General features: G+C 36.5%; 1 protein-coding gene across 1 annotated transcript in view; it reads right to left on the bottom strand.

Moving 5' to 3' along the window:
* fam189a1 (family with sequence similarity 189 member A1) overlaps positions 1 to 20,355 on the bottom strand; it is a 91,475-nt gene that overhangs the window by 13,172 nt on the left and 57,948 nt on the right. Inside the window, exons 3-4 of the mRNA XM_032560877.1 lie at positions 3,441 to 3,551; positions 920 to 1,051 (exon numbers count right to left, since the gene is read on the bottom strand). Coding sequence (XP_032416768.1) covers positions 920 to 1,051; positions 3,441 to 3,551 — 243 coding nt within the window. The remainder of the gene's footprint in view (positions 1 to 919; positions 1,052 to 3,440; positions 3,552 to 20,355) is intronic.

Here is a 20,355-nt window from a genome sequence, read left to right as displayed (position 1 = left end):
ATGCTCAAAATCAAACTTTTCACACTCTGACTAGCCTCATCCTGTCCAACAGTAATAATAGATGTTTATTACCCACCATTACCAATTCTCTACAATTCACCTTTGAAACACACACACTTGCACAATTATTAGCAAATACAGCTACATGTTTTTAAAAAATATTGTTCACTACTATTCTAGATTTGATCATTAATTAATAGCATGTTCTTAACAATAGTGTTTTTATAACATTTTATAACATTTCACCCTTTTTCTCATGAAAATATACATCTCCAGGGATTCTTTACTAATTGAATCTAGATGATTGTGTTTTCAGAGTTCCTCATTCTCTCTAACTGATTTTTTTCCCCTTCAAACTTCTAATTTCTTATTGCTTTATTAACAGTAATTGCTTGTTTTATCTCTATGTCCATCTCTGTCACTTTGTTGTTTTGTCCGCTATCTCAGGACAGCTAAGACTACAACGTAGCTTACCAACATTAGTGAGTAAATGGGTGAATGACTGACTGTAGTGTAAAGCGCCTTGGAGTCCGTGGATTTGGTAAAAGTGCTAAACAAGTACAGTTAATTTGCCTTTTACCATTTAGTTGATAATTTTGATAATTTTATTGCGCTAGCTCCTAGTGATTAAATTCATGTCTTTCAGATTTTGCTTTCTATAAAGCACTTTGTTTTACACTAGACTGAATTAAAAGTGGTCTATAAATAAAGTTTGACTGATTGATTAAATGTTGCTGTGACGGAAATGCAAGCGAGACTAAATGAATGAAAACATTAAATCCAATATCTTCTTGCAAGACTGATATATTCAGAGCTATTATTTAAAACAATAATCCATGTCAGACAAAACCTAAATATATATTCAGTAATATATCCAGTATTCTTTCAAAACGTAGAAATGCTAGAGAAACACAGCCACCTTGAGGCGAAGGCGGATGGTGTTGCAGTCCCGCAGGGGGTTCAGTTTCAGCATCTCTGCCTGGTTGTTGCAGCCGGTGCTCTGCTTCTGTTGCTCGCAGCAGACGCACACTCCATCGTTGTCAAAAGGTACCTGGGGGGCAGAAGGGGAGACCACACATCCGCACTCAAGCAGGCATGCCACAAAACACAGAGAAACATGCATGATTGCATAACCAAACACACAAAGAGACACGCAAACACACGCACGGGCCAGACCTCAGCTTATTCTGTCGAGTAATTTATCCCCTCCCTCCATAAAAATATGCTGATGGTTTTTAAACAAAGGAGACTTTTTTTTTTTAATACAGTGAAGCCTTGTGCACGTGTAAAAACGACAAAGTGAGGATATGATGAGCTACTCCGGGACGGATTGAGGTACCTCTGCTATGTGTCCCAGATTGAGTAAAAAGCAGGACATGAACTCAACAAGTATGGGTTAATTACATTGGGGAGAGGAGATGAAGAACATTAATATTTCAGTCACGTGTGGGTGAGGGTCCCTGGAGAGTCACATAAAGTACCAAAGTTAGTGTGCATGCGCGGCCCGACTTGCAGGAGAAAAGCTGCTTATGCTGTGGAAGTAGTTGGGTTAGTGGGCTGGGTGTCTTAGAAACCACAAGGGGCTTCTACAGTTATGAAATAGATACAAACCCCAGGCACTATAAATTCACTTTAAAAACATCAGCTAGGCATCTGGTTAAGAAAAGTTCGGTCTCTAAAGGCTATTATTTGGATTGTTTTCAAAAAAAGAGAGCTTACAGCTTTTGCAGCTACATAACAGCACCTCAAACAAAAACACAGTTCATACTCAGTTCAGAATATCACTTTCATACAAAACATAGATTTACAGCTATGGAGAATAATAAGTGGCGATTTTGTGGGTAGTTAATATTTTAAGCTGTATGGATGCAAAGGGTGAAGGAGAACTAAAAAAGATTACAGTCTTTTAAGTTTCCAGTTTTATCCACACCTGACACCTTACACAAGTTGAATATTTTCACTGATTTGCAAAACAATTTTAATATGTACCTTTATAACAGTAAATTTGGAAATTTTAATGTAATATACGATAGACTGACACAAAAATAGGTACATAAGTGTGAGTTGGAAGGCAAAGGATAGAGGCTTTAGAAGTTTTATCACACATGAAAATCTGTGAAGTGTGGAGAGAAATTATATTCAGTGTCCCTGAGTCTACATGTCATAGAACTGAGTTTTACTGGAGCAGATGTGATAATCATGAGTCAGTGGTGACAAACAAATGGTTTTGTTGATTTCAGGAATGACTCAGCTCAGAAGTTTGTTTAGAACAGAAGTTCTGTAAAGTTGGACAACAAAAGCCCATGACCATTTGTCTGGTACGAAAGTTGTTTATAACATAGAATTCATCACAATATTGCACTGTTTAGTGGCTTGCTAAATTCTTCCTTTACACAGGATTTCTTATCATGGAGATATTTAATTGATAATTCTATTCAATACTTGTGATGTACGTAATTTGTGACAATAACTTTCAAATATATTAATGTCTTTACTTTTGATATATTTTGTGTTACAGCACATAATTGTGAAGTGGAAAGGTCCATAATTTTGCAATTTTATCAATAAAATTCTGAAATGTGTGCTGTCTACTGAACGCAGCCCCTCTTTATTTTGATACCCCTAAATAAAATCCCATCCAATATATATAGTCTTCTAAAGTCAACTTGGGAATACATTAATAGCAGCATAAATACTCCCATTCTGTGAAGGCCTTAGAGATTTGCAAACATTAGCAGCATCTTGAAGAACAGGGAAAACAGCCGACTGCTGTGAAAAATTTTAAAGAATGGCTACTTTATAAAAACAAATCCTGAACTTGGAACATTTCACAGAGCACTGCTCAATCCATCTTGTTATTCCTCATAGAATATGCCTGAAGTGCAAACCTACCAAGACATACAATCAAACTGACAGGCAGTGTATAAATTATAGATGCAACCAAGAGGTTTATGGTAACTCGAGAGGACCTGCAGAGATTCACAGCTCAGGTGGGAGAAATTGACAAATGGAAAACGTTTTGCTCATCTGACCTCCATGAAAAATTATCAAGAAAGTTGTGGCTGGAAAAAGCTACAAGACGTCCCATGTGCAGCTTGCCAAAAAACATGCAAAAATAAGATGTCAGATTAAGATGTGAGACTAAAATTGAACTTTTTCCATTGCCTATAGCTTTTTATCTTGTGTGGACAGGTCACCAGTCCATCACCGGGGCAACAGAAAAACACAGAGAACAAAAAAAAACGTGCATTGTTGGTCTACATTCAAAAGCATATCAGAAAACTAACCCTGCTCATCACCCACCACAGACCACCCCTCTGAGTGCTGGACAAAAGCACCACAGCACCCCACCCAAACACTGCATAGAAATAATGGATGTAGACATTGGATTGACGGTCAAATAACTAAGATTGCAAGGGTCAATGTCTAGTTGGTCTCACCAGTTTACACTCCTCCAGAGAGTTAACAAGCTGAGCATTTTGGCAGGAGAGAATGGAGCCCGCCAGGTTGAGCATTACACACACTGCAGACAGCAGCATGAAGAATGTGATCTGTGAAAGAGAAACAAGAGGAAGGGAACAGAGACAAATTAGAAACAGATAGCACAATGTCAAACTGTTGCTGCCTGCATTGATTAAGCGCTTACATCCTTCTGACACTGTTTGGAAGTACCTGCAGTGACAAATACACTTTGTGTTTTTACTAATCAATCCTGGTTGCCAGAGGGAAAAAAAAGGTACGTATGTCAAGAGGGACTGAGAACTTTTTCTACCTCACACCTCCAGGTACTGGTGTTGACAAAAATAAATAAATTTTCAGAGGTATATAAAATGAGAAGATCATGACTTGGTTCTGTAGACTTTCAGCAAACTTTTGCACTGTGCAGGAAAAAGTAACTAAGTAACTAAGATTTGTCAGACTGTCTAAAATAGCAGTGAAAAAGACAACAGATCCTTCCTTTCCTTTGTTACTTGTGAGCTCCTACTCCTGCTTCTTGACAGGAAATATATCTTCTGGACCTAAAATAGCTCGGCAGTTTGAAGCAAAGAACTTCAAAAACACACAATCGGTTCATTAGAAAAGCTCATCAGTGACCTGATTTTCAAAAAGTGTTTGAACTATGCGATGGTAGCGGTGAAGGACAGATAGGGCTTTACCAAACAGAAAGGTGATCAGGAACAAGCATAAACAGATGGAGAGGAGGAGAATCCAGAATGGAAGGCAGAAGGAAAGGGAAGGAGAGATGGCATGTAATAAACAGATGGAGCGATAAATTTAAGTGCTTCTTGCCACGGCAGAAAATTGAAAGATTGGGAGATTGATGAGCAAGCTTCAGGGAAAACTCTTGGATGTGAAAAACAAAAACTGAAAAGAAAAAAGGAAGACAAGAAAAAAAAAGTACGGACACAAATGGAGCACTATGGGAGGACAAACCCTTTTATCTAATGGTAATGATGTGCAGATCTTATAAATCAACTGTTCAATCCTAAAAAGTAGTACTCTTTGAAAGCTGCACTATTACATGAAAGAGTATCATTACAATAAAAAAAACACTGTAATATATAACTATAATGTATTCAATACATTTTCTAGGCAATAGTATAAATAAAATAGGAATATTTGTTGCATAAATGCTCAGTGGCCAAGGTAATGGAGAGAAGAAACGCAGATAGACATGCAGGTAAAGAAGAGACGAGTTCCCTAAAACTCATACAATCAATTACGGGTCATTTTTGCAAATTTATTATTGTGTCTCATGTAGAGCGCCTTCAAAAACGGTGCAGCATAGGATGTGTGGCACTCCCCATTCTGGAGAGTTTTTCTTTTTTAAGAAAAAGCTTTTTTTGGCCTTAGTGGCATTTATTTGACAGTGGTCAGACAGGAAAGTGAGTGATGTGAGAGAAGACAAGTAGAAAAATGAGGAATAGACCACTGAAGTTTTGTTCTACTGAAGAAGAAATGTATTTTCATTTAGGACAAAATGATAAGATGTCACATTTTAGAAATACTACCTGGCAACCTTTTTTTTTAATTATAAAAAAATAGAATGAAAAAATAATAAACCAAGCTTTAAACAAACACTTGTAACATGCTACTGGAGTTTTGGTAAAATAATCATTTGTGTGTCTCATCACGAACCACAGAATCCACCTTATTAACAAGCAACAATAATTTAACTGGCTGCCAATGTTAATTGACTATTAACCCCAATGTGAAAAATAAATATCTCTGCAATTAGTACTTTTACCTAATTATTATAATTAAATTTGGTGTGGGTCTGTGTGTAGAAATAGATTTACAATAATTTGTGCTGCCTCTCTCTCTTTATATTTTCATTTGCACATTAAAATTGTAATTAGAGAATGAGTATTGTAGTATTTTATCAATTAGTTTTGGCTACAGTAGCAAAATAAATAAGTTTGTTTCTAAAATTTGTTAGATAAAAAAAATAAATTATTGGGACACCTTTAAAAATAAGACACAACTGTTTCCAGTGCTACCTTTTTATGAGCTCCTCTTTTCAGTTCAAGGTTAAATTGGAGGATAAATCTACTTGGTTATAATTAGAAATGTATCAGATTGAAACTGGCTGATACTTATTTCTGATTCTCTCAGAGGTCTTACCTGCAGATTTAGATTATTGCTGTTTTTGTGATTCTCTCTACAGACTACAAACTCTTTTTGCCTATGCACTGATTCTCAAATGGACTTAAGTCTGAACTTTGACTGAACCATAAACTGTTCTGTAGGAGCTTTGGATGCATATTTACAGTCAGATTGCTGCTGAAGGGTGAAACTCTCTTCCTGTCCCACCTCCAGTGCAGCGTCTAAACATTTATATTTAAGTATTGTCGTGTAATTACTTCAACTTTAACCGGTTTCACTTTTCTAACTGGTCTAACTGGTCAATAAAATAATCCCCATAGCATGATGCCACCACTACTATGTTTCATCATGGAGATAATGGTGTGCTCTGTTAGTTTATCACAGCATAAAAGTGTCATTTTGCATGTATACGATGGTACACAGATAGGTCTGTCTTCCATCTTCAGATTATGTGTTTAACTGTGCTTGTTGAGAGATTTATGGCTTAGATTTTTTTAAACTAAACCCTCTGTAAACACTACTATGCACTTTTTCTATGGTGGTGACCTATTACAAAAGACTCGCAAAATAGATTGTCATTTGAGGTTATTAAGAGGTAAAATGTGAAAAACTCCACACTACCAGGTACTATGTGTTCATGTGTTTAATCAAATTTTTACTAAAAGCAAAACAAAGTGTTTTGTCAAACATGCTGTTTGATAAAATTATAAAAGTGCATTTTAAACCTCTACATATCTATTACCGAGAGTTTGATTAGTGCATCTCTAGTTAGAATAAAATAACTGTTCTGTTCTGGAATGAACAGAATAGAATTAGAATAGACTTCAACTTTATTGTCATTGCACATGTCACAAGTACAAAGCAACAGAATGTAGTTTGCACCCAGAAACCAAATTGGCTTATACATGAGTCCCTAGAGAATGACCCATTTCCTTGACAAATAAAAAACAAACAACTTTTACTAACGAAGAGCTTCTGTAAAGGTCAAGTAATTAAGTTCACATTGTTGAGAAATCTGAAAGCAGAGAGTTTGCAACGCTAAGCATGCAAAAATGTGTTACACAGAAAAATATTGAGACATTTTTGCTCTGCAATAGAAAAACTCTATTGCAGCAAGCAAGACTCATATATTGAAGGACACAAAACCATGTAACATCATTCAGAGTGAATTATAAGTTATCAGTAGCGTTAACAGAAAAAGCAATGTTGTTAAAATGAATGTGAACAGTGAGCAGAAAGCAACTTTATTGTTCCTTTTGTATTAACTTCAATGATGTGATGACAATAACTATCACTACAATGCACAAAGCATAACTACCTATGTTTGGTGTGTCTCCCTCTTTGTTTACATTGCATAATTTACAGTTATTCTTTTCCTTATGGCAGATTAAAATTGCAAAAATTCAGAATAAATGTAGATTTATACTCATAACTCTGTAAATGAAAAACTATCCTGCTAGAAAGAAATACAATTTCAAGGTTATTTTTGTTCTGTTAAGGGTAGCATAAACCTTTGTTTCCAATTTCATTAGAACGTAGATAAATTTTCTTTCCATTTTAATTTTTAAATTAGGGAACACAGCAGATGTAAGAGTAAAAACAGAGAACAGAAACAAACATGGAAAAATATACACAAACTTAGCAAAATGCATTTGTGAAGTAAATGCAAATGAGAATTTTAGAGAATAAAATCCATCTAGAATTAAAAATCCATATCACAGTCCATTGAGTTTTCCATGATTCTGCAATTATGGAAATTTGTGCAAAATCAACAGATTCCCTCATTTCTCAGCTCATATGCATGATTGTGAGTTTATTGCAAATTTTCCACAATAATGATCAAAAGCATTGGTTTAAGTAACTGCTGTCTCCCACCTGCAGGTTGCAGTATTTCTTATTTCTACCACAATGCTGCCTCAGCTTTACTTGATGTCAAGTTATAGTAAACGTGAACGATATGAAAATTAACAAAAATCAAGCTGTTTAAGTTCTTTAAAGAATAAAAATGTTCATGTAGCCAATCTGTATGCTTGCTTCTCATCTCTTTTCTTGTATATGTAGATTTTTAAGAGATGATTTATGGGGAATAATATTGCAAAGGTACAGTATTTGCAAATATTCCCAAAGTAACACCACAAAAACATATCATGAAATCCTGTTGGAGCTAATACTAAATATATTTTGGAATAAATTAAACATGGATATTGACACATAAATTAAATATTCATTTAATCCTACTTTCTGCAGTCATAGTCATCCATAATATCATGCTGGTATGAATTTGATCAAAGCTTTCAACTGGCTTCAATTGTGATTTACATCTGGAAATCAGAGACATCAAAAATAGAACAACTTATTGTTTGAAACAGATCAAATAAATATCTTTTTAAATGACAAGTCCCATAAATATTCACACTGGTGCTCTTTAGGCCTGATTAATCAAGCTGCCACCAGTGCACCCCAATGTTTTCTCACCACTAAGATAATTGTCAAGCTCAACCCGACACAAATGCCTTCTCGTTACCGTGTGAGATCACAGAGCACCATTTAGCAGCTAGTCATTAATTACCGTGGCGTTGCCCTCTGCATGCCAAAAAGAAAAAAAAAAAAAACCACACACACACATACACACCCACGCTCTTTCCCATAAAAGACGCGAATGCTGCTCTTTGCTTTAACAGCCAAAACAGATTTACGCTGCATGTCATCATCACATCGTTTAGGACTCACTGCAGAGGACAATACGGCATAATGTAATCACCATCCATCTGCATGACATGCATAGATTACAGAAGAACTCCAGAGGTTCTGTAATTTCCAATAACTGTCACTGGGGTTAAAGCAGACATGCCTCTTCATCTCCAGCCCATCCTTTAAACTCCAAACATTAGTGATGGGGTTTTGGATGCTCACATGGAGGCACAGACCAATAACATCAGGCTGCATCAAAGATGGCTCCTTGGCTGTGTCAGTTACCGAAAGGCTTTATGTTGAGAGATTGTGTTACTTTAATTCTGTGAAACTTGCTTGATACGCTGAGCAATAAAAACAAGTTTTCCAAAAAGTTTTTGCACCTTTTGAGTTTATTCACTCTTCAAATAAAATCAATTTAGATAAAGCTTATTTAAGAAATACTAAAAAAAACAATTAACGAAAATCAAGTGCTTAACAATTAAGTCAAGTTATGTCATTCTGAGACAGATTTTGAATTTAATGTGAGCTTGACCATTAAGTGCAAGGAAGGAGAGATGTACTGTACATTAAGGGGAAATCTCTATAATTTATAATAAATTTACACATTGCACAAATTCTTCACACATAGAGAAGAATTTCAAGAGTTTGATTTTGTTAAGCTTGATGATTATAGCTTATAACTAATAAAAACTCACCACTTAGTCTCTTGAAAATTTACATCTTACAAAAAACTAATGTAGAAAGGTATTTATTAAATTTATGAGATGGACTTTAAGAACTCTGGGGGAAGCATATCCAGGATTTTGGCAACAACTGCAACATTCCTTGTGCTAAATCACTCCTGAACTATAGAAAACGTCAAAAGTGTCTTACTTTGGCTAAAGAGAAAAGGGACTAAGCTGAATAAGTTACCTGAGAAACTGTTGGCAAAGAAGTTAAGCTGATGTTCTATTTACACAAATTGGTTTTTACCCTTAAAATCAAATTAAAGTTTGAAAAATATCTGTAAAACTGTTAAATTGCTAATTTTAAAGGCATTTTATCATGCTGAACATCACTCAAGGTCTGCCAGAATAGGAGCTTACATGCCTGCCCTTCAGCTTTATATTTCAGATTTCTTCACTTCTTTAAGTGTTGCCTCCAACATCAACAAAAAAAGTCAGACTCATTTATCACCTCTGTTTATCTGAAGCAGCTCAGGTCAAAGATAAACATCTCAGCTGGGAAACTGGATGGTAAAGCAACAAATTGGTATTCTCCAGACATTCGCAGTTTTGCCTTAAGCAAAGTAATAAAAACACACTGAGGTATCTAAAAGGAAGAAGGGGAAATTGAGGGATTGTATCTCGTTAAATTACAATTTTGGTATTATTGTAAGCAGAAGTTAATATTTATTGTTAAAAAAAATTAATAACATAAAAAATATAAAACAATGTTGTTTTCGAATGCTTGGACAAACTACATGATTATCAATGAACTAGATAGTTTAAGATTATGAACATAGTTATTCCCACCATGACTTAGATTTTTACTTAATTATGTTTCTCAAGCTTTAAATAATAAAATATAAGTGGTGCCATATAGAAGTTTTTATCAATTATGCTACTTTGTGTCTTTTAGGCATGCTGGTTATGGGCCAGAAGCTCCATTTTATTGTCATTGTTCCGAATCATTCTGTGCAAAACGCCCTCTGGCTGTCCAGATGTTGCTTTGCATTAACAATCTTATTTTGCGACATGGTTTATGCATCATCATCAGTGCACAATAAATTATGCTTTCCTGAGGGGGTTTAGTAGGTGATTAGTTTATCACTTTCTCCACGGTCATTTAATATGGATGTTTCTTGCCCTTTCATTTATCACTATTACACTAGCAATTCATTTCTTATGTCTTTTTTAAAAATATCAAAGTCTGTGATTTGAAAGATGAAAATGTTTTGATAACTGTTATGGATGACTGAGTTTTTTTTTCTGAAAGATGCAGAAGGTGAGTCTGGGCAGGCATGTCTCTGCCTCCCTGCGGTGCTGGTGTCCCTCAAGGCTCTATGCCTCCTCACAAGTCTGTCAAACTCCAAGCAAATGACACAACCATCACTGAGCTCATCTCACAGGAATGTGGATGACAAAACATAAACAACCTGTAATTAACTGGAGATGATTATGGACTTCCACAGAGGTTCTGCCCCACCATCATCCTGGGTATTTGTTCAATGAAGAATGTGACATCTGTCTGTTTTCTGGGAGCCATCATTTACTATGACCCAAAATGGGTTAGGGCAGCTGAAGAAGAACCTGCCAAAGTAATCCATCCCTGTCAAGTCCAGTGTTGTATGGCATGTTGCTGCCAGAGAAAAAGACACAGTGAGACAGTGGCATGCCATCTATCAAACTGAGAAGGTCACTGGCAATCTGCCCTTGATTCAAAATCTAAACACCTTCAGGACCTGTCCAGAGAGTCTGTATCATTTGTTCACCGCTTCTTTTCACTTCACAACCCATTACAACGCGCATATGTCAACCATTCTGTCCGTAATTCAATTTACTAATTTTGTTGCACATAGGTCAAACAACTAGCTGCTCTGAGATTTCCTGAGGTCTAAACAGAAAAACAGAAGTAGTCAAGAATTTGTTGTTGTTGCCTCACAAATTGTGAATAAATTCACCAATCCATTAAAGAGTCTGCTTTTAGTTTACACACTTTTACACTAACGTTGTAGAGCTTAACATCTTAGTGTTTATTAATCCAATGTTTTACTATTTGTAATTTTAAAAGGTTTAAATATAAATAGCATTGGCTATTCAGATGAATATATTCTACTTGGAAGCATTTTATGAAGAGCAATTTTTATAACAATGTTTCTTGAACTGTATGAATGTATTAAACAGGGAGAAACAACAGAGTACAAAAAATAATCTTGTTCAAAACAACCTTCAAAGATCTTTCAGCTTCACATGTTGCCTGCCTTTGCTTCACTGAGCAAAGCAAATGATGAAATCCCAACACCAATCAGCTCATGAAAGCTGCATCAAAAAACACAAACCATAATGTGCAATTAACTGTAGACATGCTAAAGGTGTATTTTTGGCAGCAATGACATCTAGAGGCGTACACTGTCAATATATGGATTGATCTCACACACCCACAATTCAAATATATAGCTGCTTAATAAGGTCCATTCATTACATGTATGGATCAGTTTTCTCCATTTACCTCCACATGATGTACTATAAACAAGGGTAAATGCAATTATTTGTCTATTAAAAAAAAAACCTCACTCCAAAAGAACAAGAATAAATTCAGAACATCAGTTCATAACTAAATGATGACCCACATAATGGGATGTAACAAAAATCTACGTAGGGCTTCTTTAAAAGGAGATTATACCGTCCATCTGTGCTTTAACCTCTGGTGAAAAGAGCAGCTCAATAATAGATAGTTTGATCAGCAGGGAATTGGCAAAATGAGTATCTGAAGCATCGTTTGCATCCTCCGACTGCAGCACAAATTAGTATTTAGTCTGCAGCAGCACTGCGACACAACACAATTTATTTTCAATTATCCCTGAGCCACGAGAGATGGAAGCAATGTTGTTTTGTTTTTGCTGCTGCTCAGCAGATCACACGCCCTCTGATACATTTTCCCTCTGACACTGAGTATCAATCCTCAGGCCCCTGCAGGGATCAGACACATCTGTGCACTAAAAACACTTAAAGGACAACAAGAGAACCGACTATAAGTGCTGGTTTTTCAGAAAGAAGTGGTAAATGTTAACAAATTATATCATGGGACCTAGTAAATTGCTCTGCTTAAGGGAAAAGTAAAATGTTAAATCCTAGACAGCTCTGAGACTAATCTGAAATTAGGGAAGAAATCATCATTTGGTTCTCACTATTTCACAGCTAAACCTGGTGTAACTTTGAGAATTCAGCTCCAATGAAAGCATAATTTTATGTATGCCTGTGAGCACTGCGTGTTTGTGTGTCATAACCAGATCTTTGGGATTAGGTGTGACGGCGGGTGAGTGACCCTGAGTTCAGTGCAGGTCCAAATAAACAGTGGAGGTGTTGATACTAACTCTCAGCAGCAGGGCCCGCGGGACGTCACAAAACACCAGATACATTCACCACAAAACCAAAAACTGTTGAAACTAGATGTTAACGTTCACTGTCTATAAAGAAACATAATCTTGTTTTCCCTCACTACCTGACAAACAAGCCCAACTACATTTTTCAGTTTTAGGTCAGCTATGATTACCTAAACTATTTTATTTGCTGTAAATAGTAGACTTCTGAGAAAGAGATAATGCTTTAAAACATGTTTTTACTGCAATAGCTTCTTAAAGTTCAGAAGTTCATATGTACTAAGACTATTGTGCCTTTAAAAACTTTGAGAAATCCCTCAAACTTTGTTAAAGTCAAACACTGAAATCAACCAGAGCAACAATCTGCATCCTGGGGAAAGAACAGCATGTGAAAATACTGGAGAGACACTTTATAAGTTTGTATACCAAACTTATAAAGTGGCTTTAGGACAGCAAAGTTATTGTTTTGTAGCTGCCACCAACACGCTCTGCTCTAAATAACACAGAATATATGTGGGCAGAGCTAAAAACGTGTGTGAGCAACGTGATCTGCAAACCTGACTCAGTTACACCAGTTCTGTCACGAGGAATGGGGCAAATTACAGCCAACTAATTTGAGAGGCTTGTGGAAGGATACCCAATATGTTTGACCCAAGACACAAAGTTTAAAAGGAAATTTTTAATACAAAGGAAATTTAAGTAAATTTCAAAATTTCAAGAAAGTTCTTTAAAAAAATGTGTTTCTCGTTATAGAAACGAGAAGCAACATTTCTCGATTCTGTAACGAGAAATCTACTTCAGCGTTCAGGTTTTAAGATAAATGAAGTATTTTAGTAATCCAAACTGATTTAAAACATTTAAAGTTGGGGCCCCATTCACTTTTTTTAGTGTACTTTTCTGAGAAATGTACTTTGGGGTTTTCAGAATCTGTGTCATAATCATCAAAAATACAAACACAAACACAAAATATATCTCTGTGTGTAATGAGATGAGCTGCACTTTTAGTTTCAAATTTCTGAAATGCACATACTTACTAAAAAAATAAATAAAAGACAAGGAAAGACGGAGGTTTCAAACCTAAAAACATGCTATCATCTGTCAAGCATGATGGTGGCTGCATTATGCTAAGGTTTTTTTTTCTTTTTTCTGCTGGTTGCACAGAGACTAATGTAATATTCTTCTTATTTCAACAATTAATAGAAATTGTGTTGTACCACATTTTTAAAACCATTTAAACCCTAAATATTGGGAATGCCACACATTGAACTAAAATAATCTTAAATTAAAGCTGCAAGCAGCCTCGAGCGGCCCTCCCAGCTCAGCGCCGCTCCGTCCTCCTGGCGATACGCACCGATGCGTTCGGCAGCGCAATCCGACGAGGCACCAAAGATCTGGTGGAGATCCATTGATGCAGTGAGGAGATATGATATCTCAGCTATATCATATAGCTGATGGATAAACCCAGGGGGAGTCAAATTACTTAATTTCTCTTAGACAAAATTAAATATTTGGGTTTATTTTGGTTCATCAGAACCAGAACGTCAAGGTTCTCATTGTTGAGTGTGCCTTGCAGCTGTGGTCAACTGTTCACATAAATTCAAATTAAAAAATCCAAGATGACAACCAATTTCGTAATGATCCGGATTCATACATGTCAATAAACGCATGCCCAATTTTCTGAAAGATTGTGGTTGCTGGTGTCTCTTCCAGCAACAGGGTTTCTTCACTTCGCGTGACATCCTTTTGGGGGTCGCCTTTTGCCATATTGGATTTAATTCGGTCGAGTTTTACTTTCAAAACAACGATTTCCTTGTTCAGTTCATTGTTTTCAGCTTCAATCCATTCAATTTGTTTGGTCTTCTTGCTCAACGTGTGCTCCGCATTTTCTTTTATGGTCTTACATGTCCGTTCCAGCAGCACATTGGTTCTCGATGTGGCCTCATAATCAGTTTTCAATCGTTCTGCTGTATGTCTTTGTTTCTCCAAATCTAAATTGAGTTGCCTAAATTGTTCTTTATAATATTTATTGCGATTTACCAGCATCTCGTTTTCTGTTTGCCAGCTTCTCCCATTCCTGGTGTTCTGGCTACGTTGGATGCGCTCGATTTTTCTCATTAACGTTGCCACCATCTGTTTAAGCTGCTCGTTTTCACGCTCAAACTTCCAGCAACTCTTCTCTAAAATGCCTGTTGATGTCAACAGGAAATCATTTTCTCCCATTGCAGGGGCTTTTATGTCTGACGAAAAGAAATCCTTCTCTGCCATATTTACTGTATGTCTCTGTGTCGAACCTAAAACTGCAAATGAATTTCTTTGTGGAATCTGGGAATACAGAGACAGTCACCAGTGATGTCACAGAGAGGATGAGTGACATCACAACTTCACATCAAAGCCACAAGAAGTCTGTTGCGTGGGTGGGGGAAAAGGGGCGAGGATAGTTTTTTTTTCACAAGTATTTGTGTTCTTTTCTTTTTATTTAAATTTACAGATATTGTTGAATGGAAAAGAAGTAGAAGAGATTTAAAAAATAGCAACATGTAATTAAAGCCGCAAGCGGCTTGGTGGCCCTCGCAGTTCAGCGCTGCTCCGGCCTCCTGGTGACCGCGGGAGCTCTGGCGACGCCGCACTCCAGCCACCGCAGATGCTCTTGCACAGTTCCCGCATCTGTCCGCCAGGGGATACGCATCGATGCTTTCGGCAGCGCTCCCTGACGATGCACGAAAAATCTGGTGCAGATCGGCCAGAGGAGATAAGGAGATATAGCTGATGGATTAACCAAGGGGGCGCAGTGGAGTCAAATTACAATGTGATGCTGTTGGGCTCTGTAGAGATTCACATGAGTCAATCCTAACAAGTTTGGTGCAAATTGGATGATGCATGTGTGATTTAGAGACGATAGTATGCAAACGGCGAGGGATTGAAATTTGCCATTCGGCCACGCCCACATGGTTCAGCCAGCAACCAGCATTGACAGAATTCATCATCATGTCATTGTATGTGACTTGGCACAGGTTTTTTTTTTTTTTTTTTTTTACCCCTCCAGGGGGTATTTTTGTGGGCTCTAGTGTCCCTTAAATGATAGTGGGCTGACAGGAAACGGGGAAGAAAAGGGGGGGAAGACATGCGGCAAATGTCGTCGGTGCGGGAGTCGAACCCGCGACGGCCGTGTCGAGAACTGAAGGCCTCCAAATATGGGTCGCGCCAACCGCTACGCCAATGACTTCAGGGTTTCTGTTGATGAGTTTTACGTGATAAACCAACACAGTAATTGTAAAAAAATAAATCAGTTTTTTGCAAATATAAATCTGAAAAGAGTGGGAAGGGTTTGTATTCAGCAGGGCTACAATTAACAATTATTTTAATAATCAAATATTCTGATGATTAATCGATTAATCATAAAAAAATTGGCATATTCTGCAGATTTTTCACATAAACCTTTTTATATAATATTTTTCAGACAATTTGTCAATTAATCAACCTTGATTTTGAAGTCTCTTAGATTTATGTTTTTATGTAGCTCTGTTTGCTTTAATATGTATAGAAATATCTATGAGTAACAATTGTAATGAATAAGATTATACAAGGCTGGACATAAATTTACATAGTAAATAGTGCATATATTTATGTATAGAGGAAGTCAGTGTTTATATACAGTGGCATATACTGTAATAGCCTTATCCTTTAATTATACTCAAATATTTCACAAAATATATTTATACTGTGTAAATTTTCTGCTATTAAATTGTGTAACTTCTAGGTATGTTAATATTTTTCTTTTTTGATATCTAATAATGAGGGTCCATCTGAAAATATAGTATGAATTTATGCAGTTCATAAGTTTTTCTCTTCTTCCTACTCCGTTTCGAACATGTTAAGATTACTGTGGTTACAAAAGTTATGTGTCTCTTGTATTTCCTGTTATGTTTGTTACTTTATACTGCTAACATTTTTGAAGTAAATATTAGATACTATACATTAATCAGTCAGACAGACAATACATCGTTTCAAATGTATCGCTGTCTGAGAAACAATGCATTCATTGGTGTTTGCTTAATTGATTTACCACTGCAACATTTCTTCAGAGGTTTACCTAAAAAGTCAGAAAGCTGCAGTTGATCCAGAACTCTGTGTTCTCACTAAAATCAGGAAATCAGAGCACATCACCCCAGTTCTACAGCCACTACACTGACTCCCTGTAGCTCAGAGAATAGACTTAAAAATCCCTCTGTTACTGTATAAATCACGGAATGGCTCAGCACCAAAGTACATTAAAGAACTTTTGTCATTGTGTCAATCTTACAGACCACTCAGGTCTTCTGGTTCTGGTCTACTCTTCATCCCCAGAGTCAGAACCAAACATGGAGAAGCAGCTTTCAGCTTTTATTCTCCACTAATATGAAAAAAAACTGCAAAAATGCTGCAACACAGAGTTTCTTTAAATCAAGGATTAAAACCCCTCTGTTTAGAGATGTACTCAAATGATAATCACTGGATCATTGATCAGTTCTGGTCTGGATTAAACTTTTCATTGCTTCTTCTTATTCTGCCACTCTACAGTTTCTTTTGTTTTGTTCGTTACTTGTGCTATGTTTTTATCATGTGAAGCACTTTGGGTTTTCTTATTGCATAGGTGTGCTTTTAAAATACATTAAAATACACTTTACTTGATTTGCAAACATTTTGTTTCCCCTTCACATTCATATTCCTTCGTTAATGATGCACATTTGTTTACAGGGGGCTGCTAAACTGATTTTTGTTGTTTCTTGCACAAATAGTTGTGCAAATTCGTAGAAACCCTTAATTCTGTAGAGATTGCTTTATCCTGAGAGGACAATTTAAAGTTTTGTTTGCTTGCAGACAGCACGCTTTTAGAGATGCATGAAAGAATTAGAGCTGCACAAACCTTGAATTTAACTTAACAGAAGCACATTATTGGAGCTGTCACTTGAAAACCTGGCATAAATTTGCATACTTTGAATTAACTATTAGAATTGATTTAATTCACAAGGCCAAGACAAACAACATCTTCCATCCCTGTTTCAATTTAAACATTATATTGAGCTGTATGAGGAGGATACTTTCACTGCCAGACTACAAAACAAAAATATTATTTAAAAAAATAAACCATAAACCATACGCACTAAAAATTGATGTTTTGATGCTGACTACATAAATGATGTCCACAGAGATCAGATGTCATTCCCATTTTCAATTTGTTGGCGCTTGTTTCTCAAAATTCAAAAAAAAGATTTTTTTTTCTACTTGTTGACTAGAAAAGTAAAAAGACAAAATAAAATAAAAATAAAAAACACCCAGCCTCTGGGGTTTGATGTGTAGTTGTGTTGACAGCACGTCAGATTGCATCTCCACAGGATGTGATGGATTTGTTCCTGCAGTCAGAGGCATCGAGGTGAAGCTACAGCCCGACAACATTTATTGACAAATGAGACGTAAAGACACGGCAGCAGGTGGGCAAAAACACATCCAAAGTTTGAAGCTTGTTCTGCACTGTTTTACATGTTTTACTAAACTGTAGGAACACGTCAGGTAGAGCCCTCTGCCCCCAAACACCGTGTGTTATTTATTACAGAGCCACATGTAGAGAAGACAGATGACCCGGCGGGTGGCAGTGTCTCTGTCTGTTGGGCTGGGAACAGTGGAGGTTTTGTGTAAAGAGAGAAGTTCATCTTGCTGCCAGTGTTCACACTTATTGATTAAAACGGACCATGAAAGACAATATCGCCTGCAGGGTCAGCAGCTGATTAACCCCCACATCTGCACATTAATCAACCGCTGACCTCCGCAGAGCTCAAGCAAAGATTGTCTGCCTTTCTCCGCTGGACTCCCCAGGCTCCCGGTGGGGGGGCAGCTGTAATGAGCACGGACCTATAATGATGACGGTCCCAGAAGGCCCTCGCTCCAAGCAGAAATGCAACTTTCTACAAGCTGCTCACACAAGGAAATTCTTTTTTAAGGAAACTAACGACGATGGTGGCTCAATTAAGGGAGATGGAGGAAGTGGATGGATTGTTTTATCTGTTAAACAAACCCCAGAAAAGCAAGAGCAAGTTTCACAGAAAATATGGGTTTGAAGTAAGATTTAGCTGATTTTATGCAGCCCTGTTGCATTTAAAGATCTGAGAATCTGATCTAATTTAATAATACCACATATTTAAAAAAAAAAAAAATGACAATAATGATTCTTACAAGATCTTCTGACTTTGTAAATACAGTTGTAAAAATAAAAGCTGCCTTGCGGCTGCCTTGCAATCAGAGGGTTCTGGGTTTGAATCTCAGTCATGGAGATTCATGTATTGAGGTCAGAATCTCTGGCTTCCTCCCACATTCTAAAATCAAGCAGGTTAAAACGAGGTTTATTGCATTCAGGAATGAGTACATGCTTAATTTGACAAATGACCAGGTTTGTTCTGAAACTTTGCAAGGATTAAATAGAGATGTATGACTTAAAGGTTGCCAAAAGAACTTATTACTAATCCCAAGATTCTTCTTTATTTGTTTAATTATAAATCTCTGGAAAAACATCTCAAATTTTATGGTCATTTGTGTTAAAGCTCCTCATCTTTCATATCCTAAAGTCCAGTGAAACCAACTGCCTTCAAAAGTCACCTAATTATACATAAATAGAGGACCCTGCATAAATTAAGACTGTGCATGATGTATTTTTCTTTGTATGTTACATTCAAAATGGTCACTAAAGCAGAGCTGATATTTCTAGAATCACCTCTGCAGCTGCTGCTCTGCAGATTATGCTGCTGCTGCTCCTGTAAGCCATCTGATAAGAGGGTCTTTCTCATTCTTATTCTAATTAATATGGAGCCTCACTTCCTGCATCCCAGAACCCCGAGGGAGAACACCATTCAATAGGAATTATCTTCAGCCAAAAAAAAAGGTTTACGTTCTCCCAGCTGGCAGCGGCCCTTTGTGGCTCTCTCTAATACTCACTATCTGATCCTGTGTCACTTCCTGCCACTTTAAACAAAAATACAAACCAAACACAAAACGCTTCAAATATATGAACGCCAAACTTTAGTTGTTTTTTTTTTTTTTATTATTTTGTCTGTTTTCAGATAAGTATGTGGTTTGTGAATATTTTATTCCAGGAGGAAAAGACATTGAACTCAACTACATGGTTTTCTTAGTGTCAAATAACAAAACATCTAATCTCTGTTTACATCTGCTGCTTCATGACTCCTTTGGTTTCCTTTAATATAAAAAATAAACCAAGGTTTACAACCCGCCGAGGCAACAGTAATAACAATAACAAGGAAGCACACGCAAAAAGCAAATAACAGTGATGGAGCTTTGAGGGAGACATAAGGCTCATTAACCGCCACAAAGGAAGATCTTTAATGTAATGAAAAATATGCGATCATGCCATAATTGGATTTATGAACCGATTATAATTAAAGGGTAAAGGAGAGCCCTGTAACTAAAAACTACTGGAAGTAAAGCAAGGATTTATTTTTATAATCTGGCTCTTTAGGATACAACATCTATCACTGGAAAAGTTTGGATTAAAATTGCATCTCTAATACTATTAGGTAATAGATAATACAATAATGCAGTTTCTGAATCTGGTTCTCTTTTTTTATTTAGGTTAGGGCAAAAAATTTGAATGGTTTTTAAAAAAGTATTTAAAATAAGTAGAATATTTCTTCATCTTTATGCCAGATGTGCATATCTCTTGTAAATCATTTAGTATGTCTCTTTTCAAGGGCTTTTAGTGGAGGTAAATTTACTGCAGAATATATTGTTTTTGCAGCCCTGAGCTACTGTTTAGCACAAAATACTTAAGCAATGGCTAGTAATCCAGCATCTGATGCTCACAAAATAAAACAATTACAGATGAACAATCCTGCTGGCACTTCAAGGATGAAAACTAAGTAAAAATTGTTCATAGACACTTGATTTAAAACTGAGCTTAAAACATAATAAATAATGTTTTAAAGACT

This window comes from Xiphophorus hellerii, chromosome 4 (genome assembly GCF_003331165.1).
Source record: "Xiphophorus hellerii strain 12219 chromosome 4, Xiphophorus_hellerii-4.1, whole genome shotgun sequence".
In the NCBI taxonomy this organism is placed as follows: Eukaryota; Metazoa; Chordata; class Actinopteri; order Cyprinodontiformes; family Poeciliidae; genus Xiphophorus; species Xiphophorus hellerii.
Note: the sequence above shows the minus strand (reverse complement) of the source record. Positions and strands in the feature narration are given on the sequence as shown.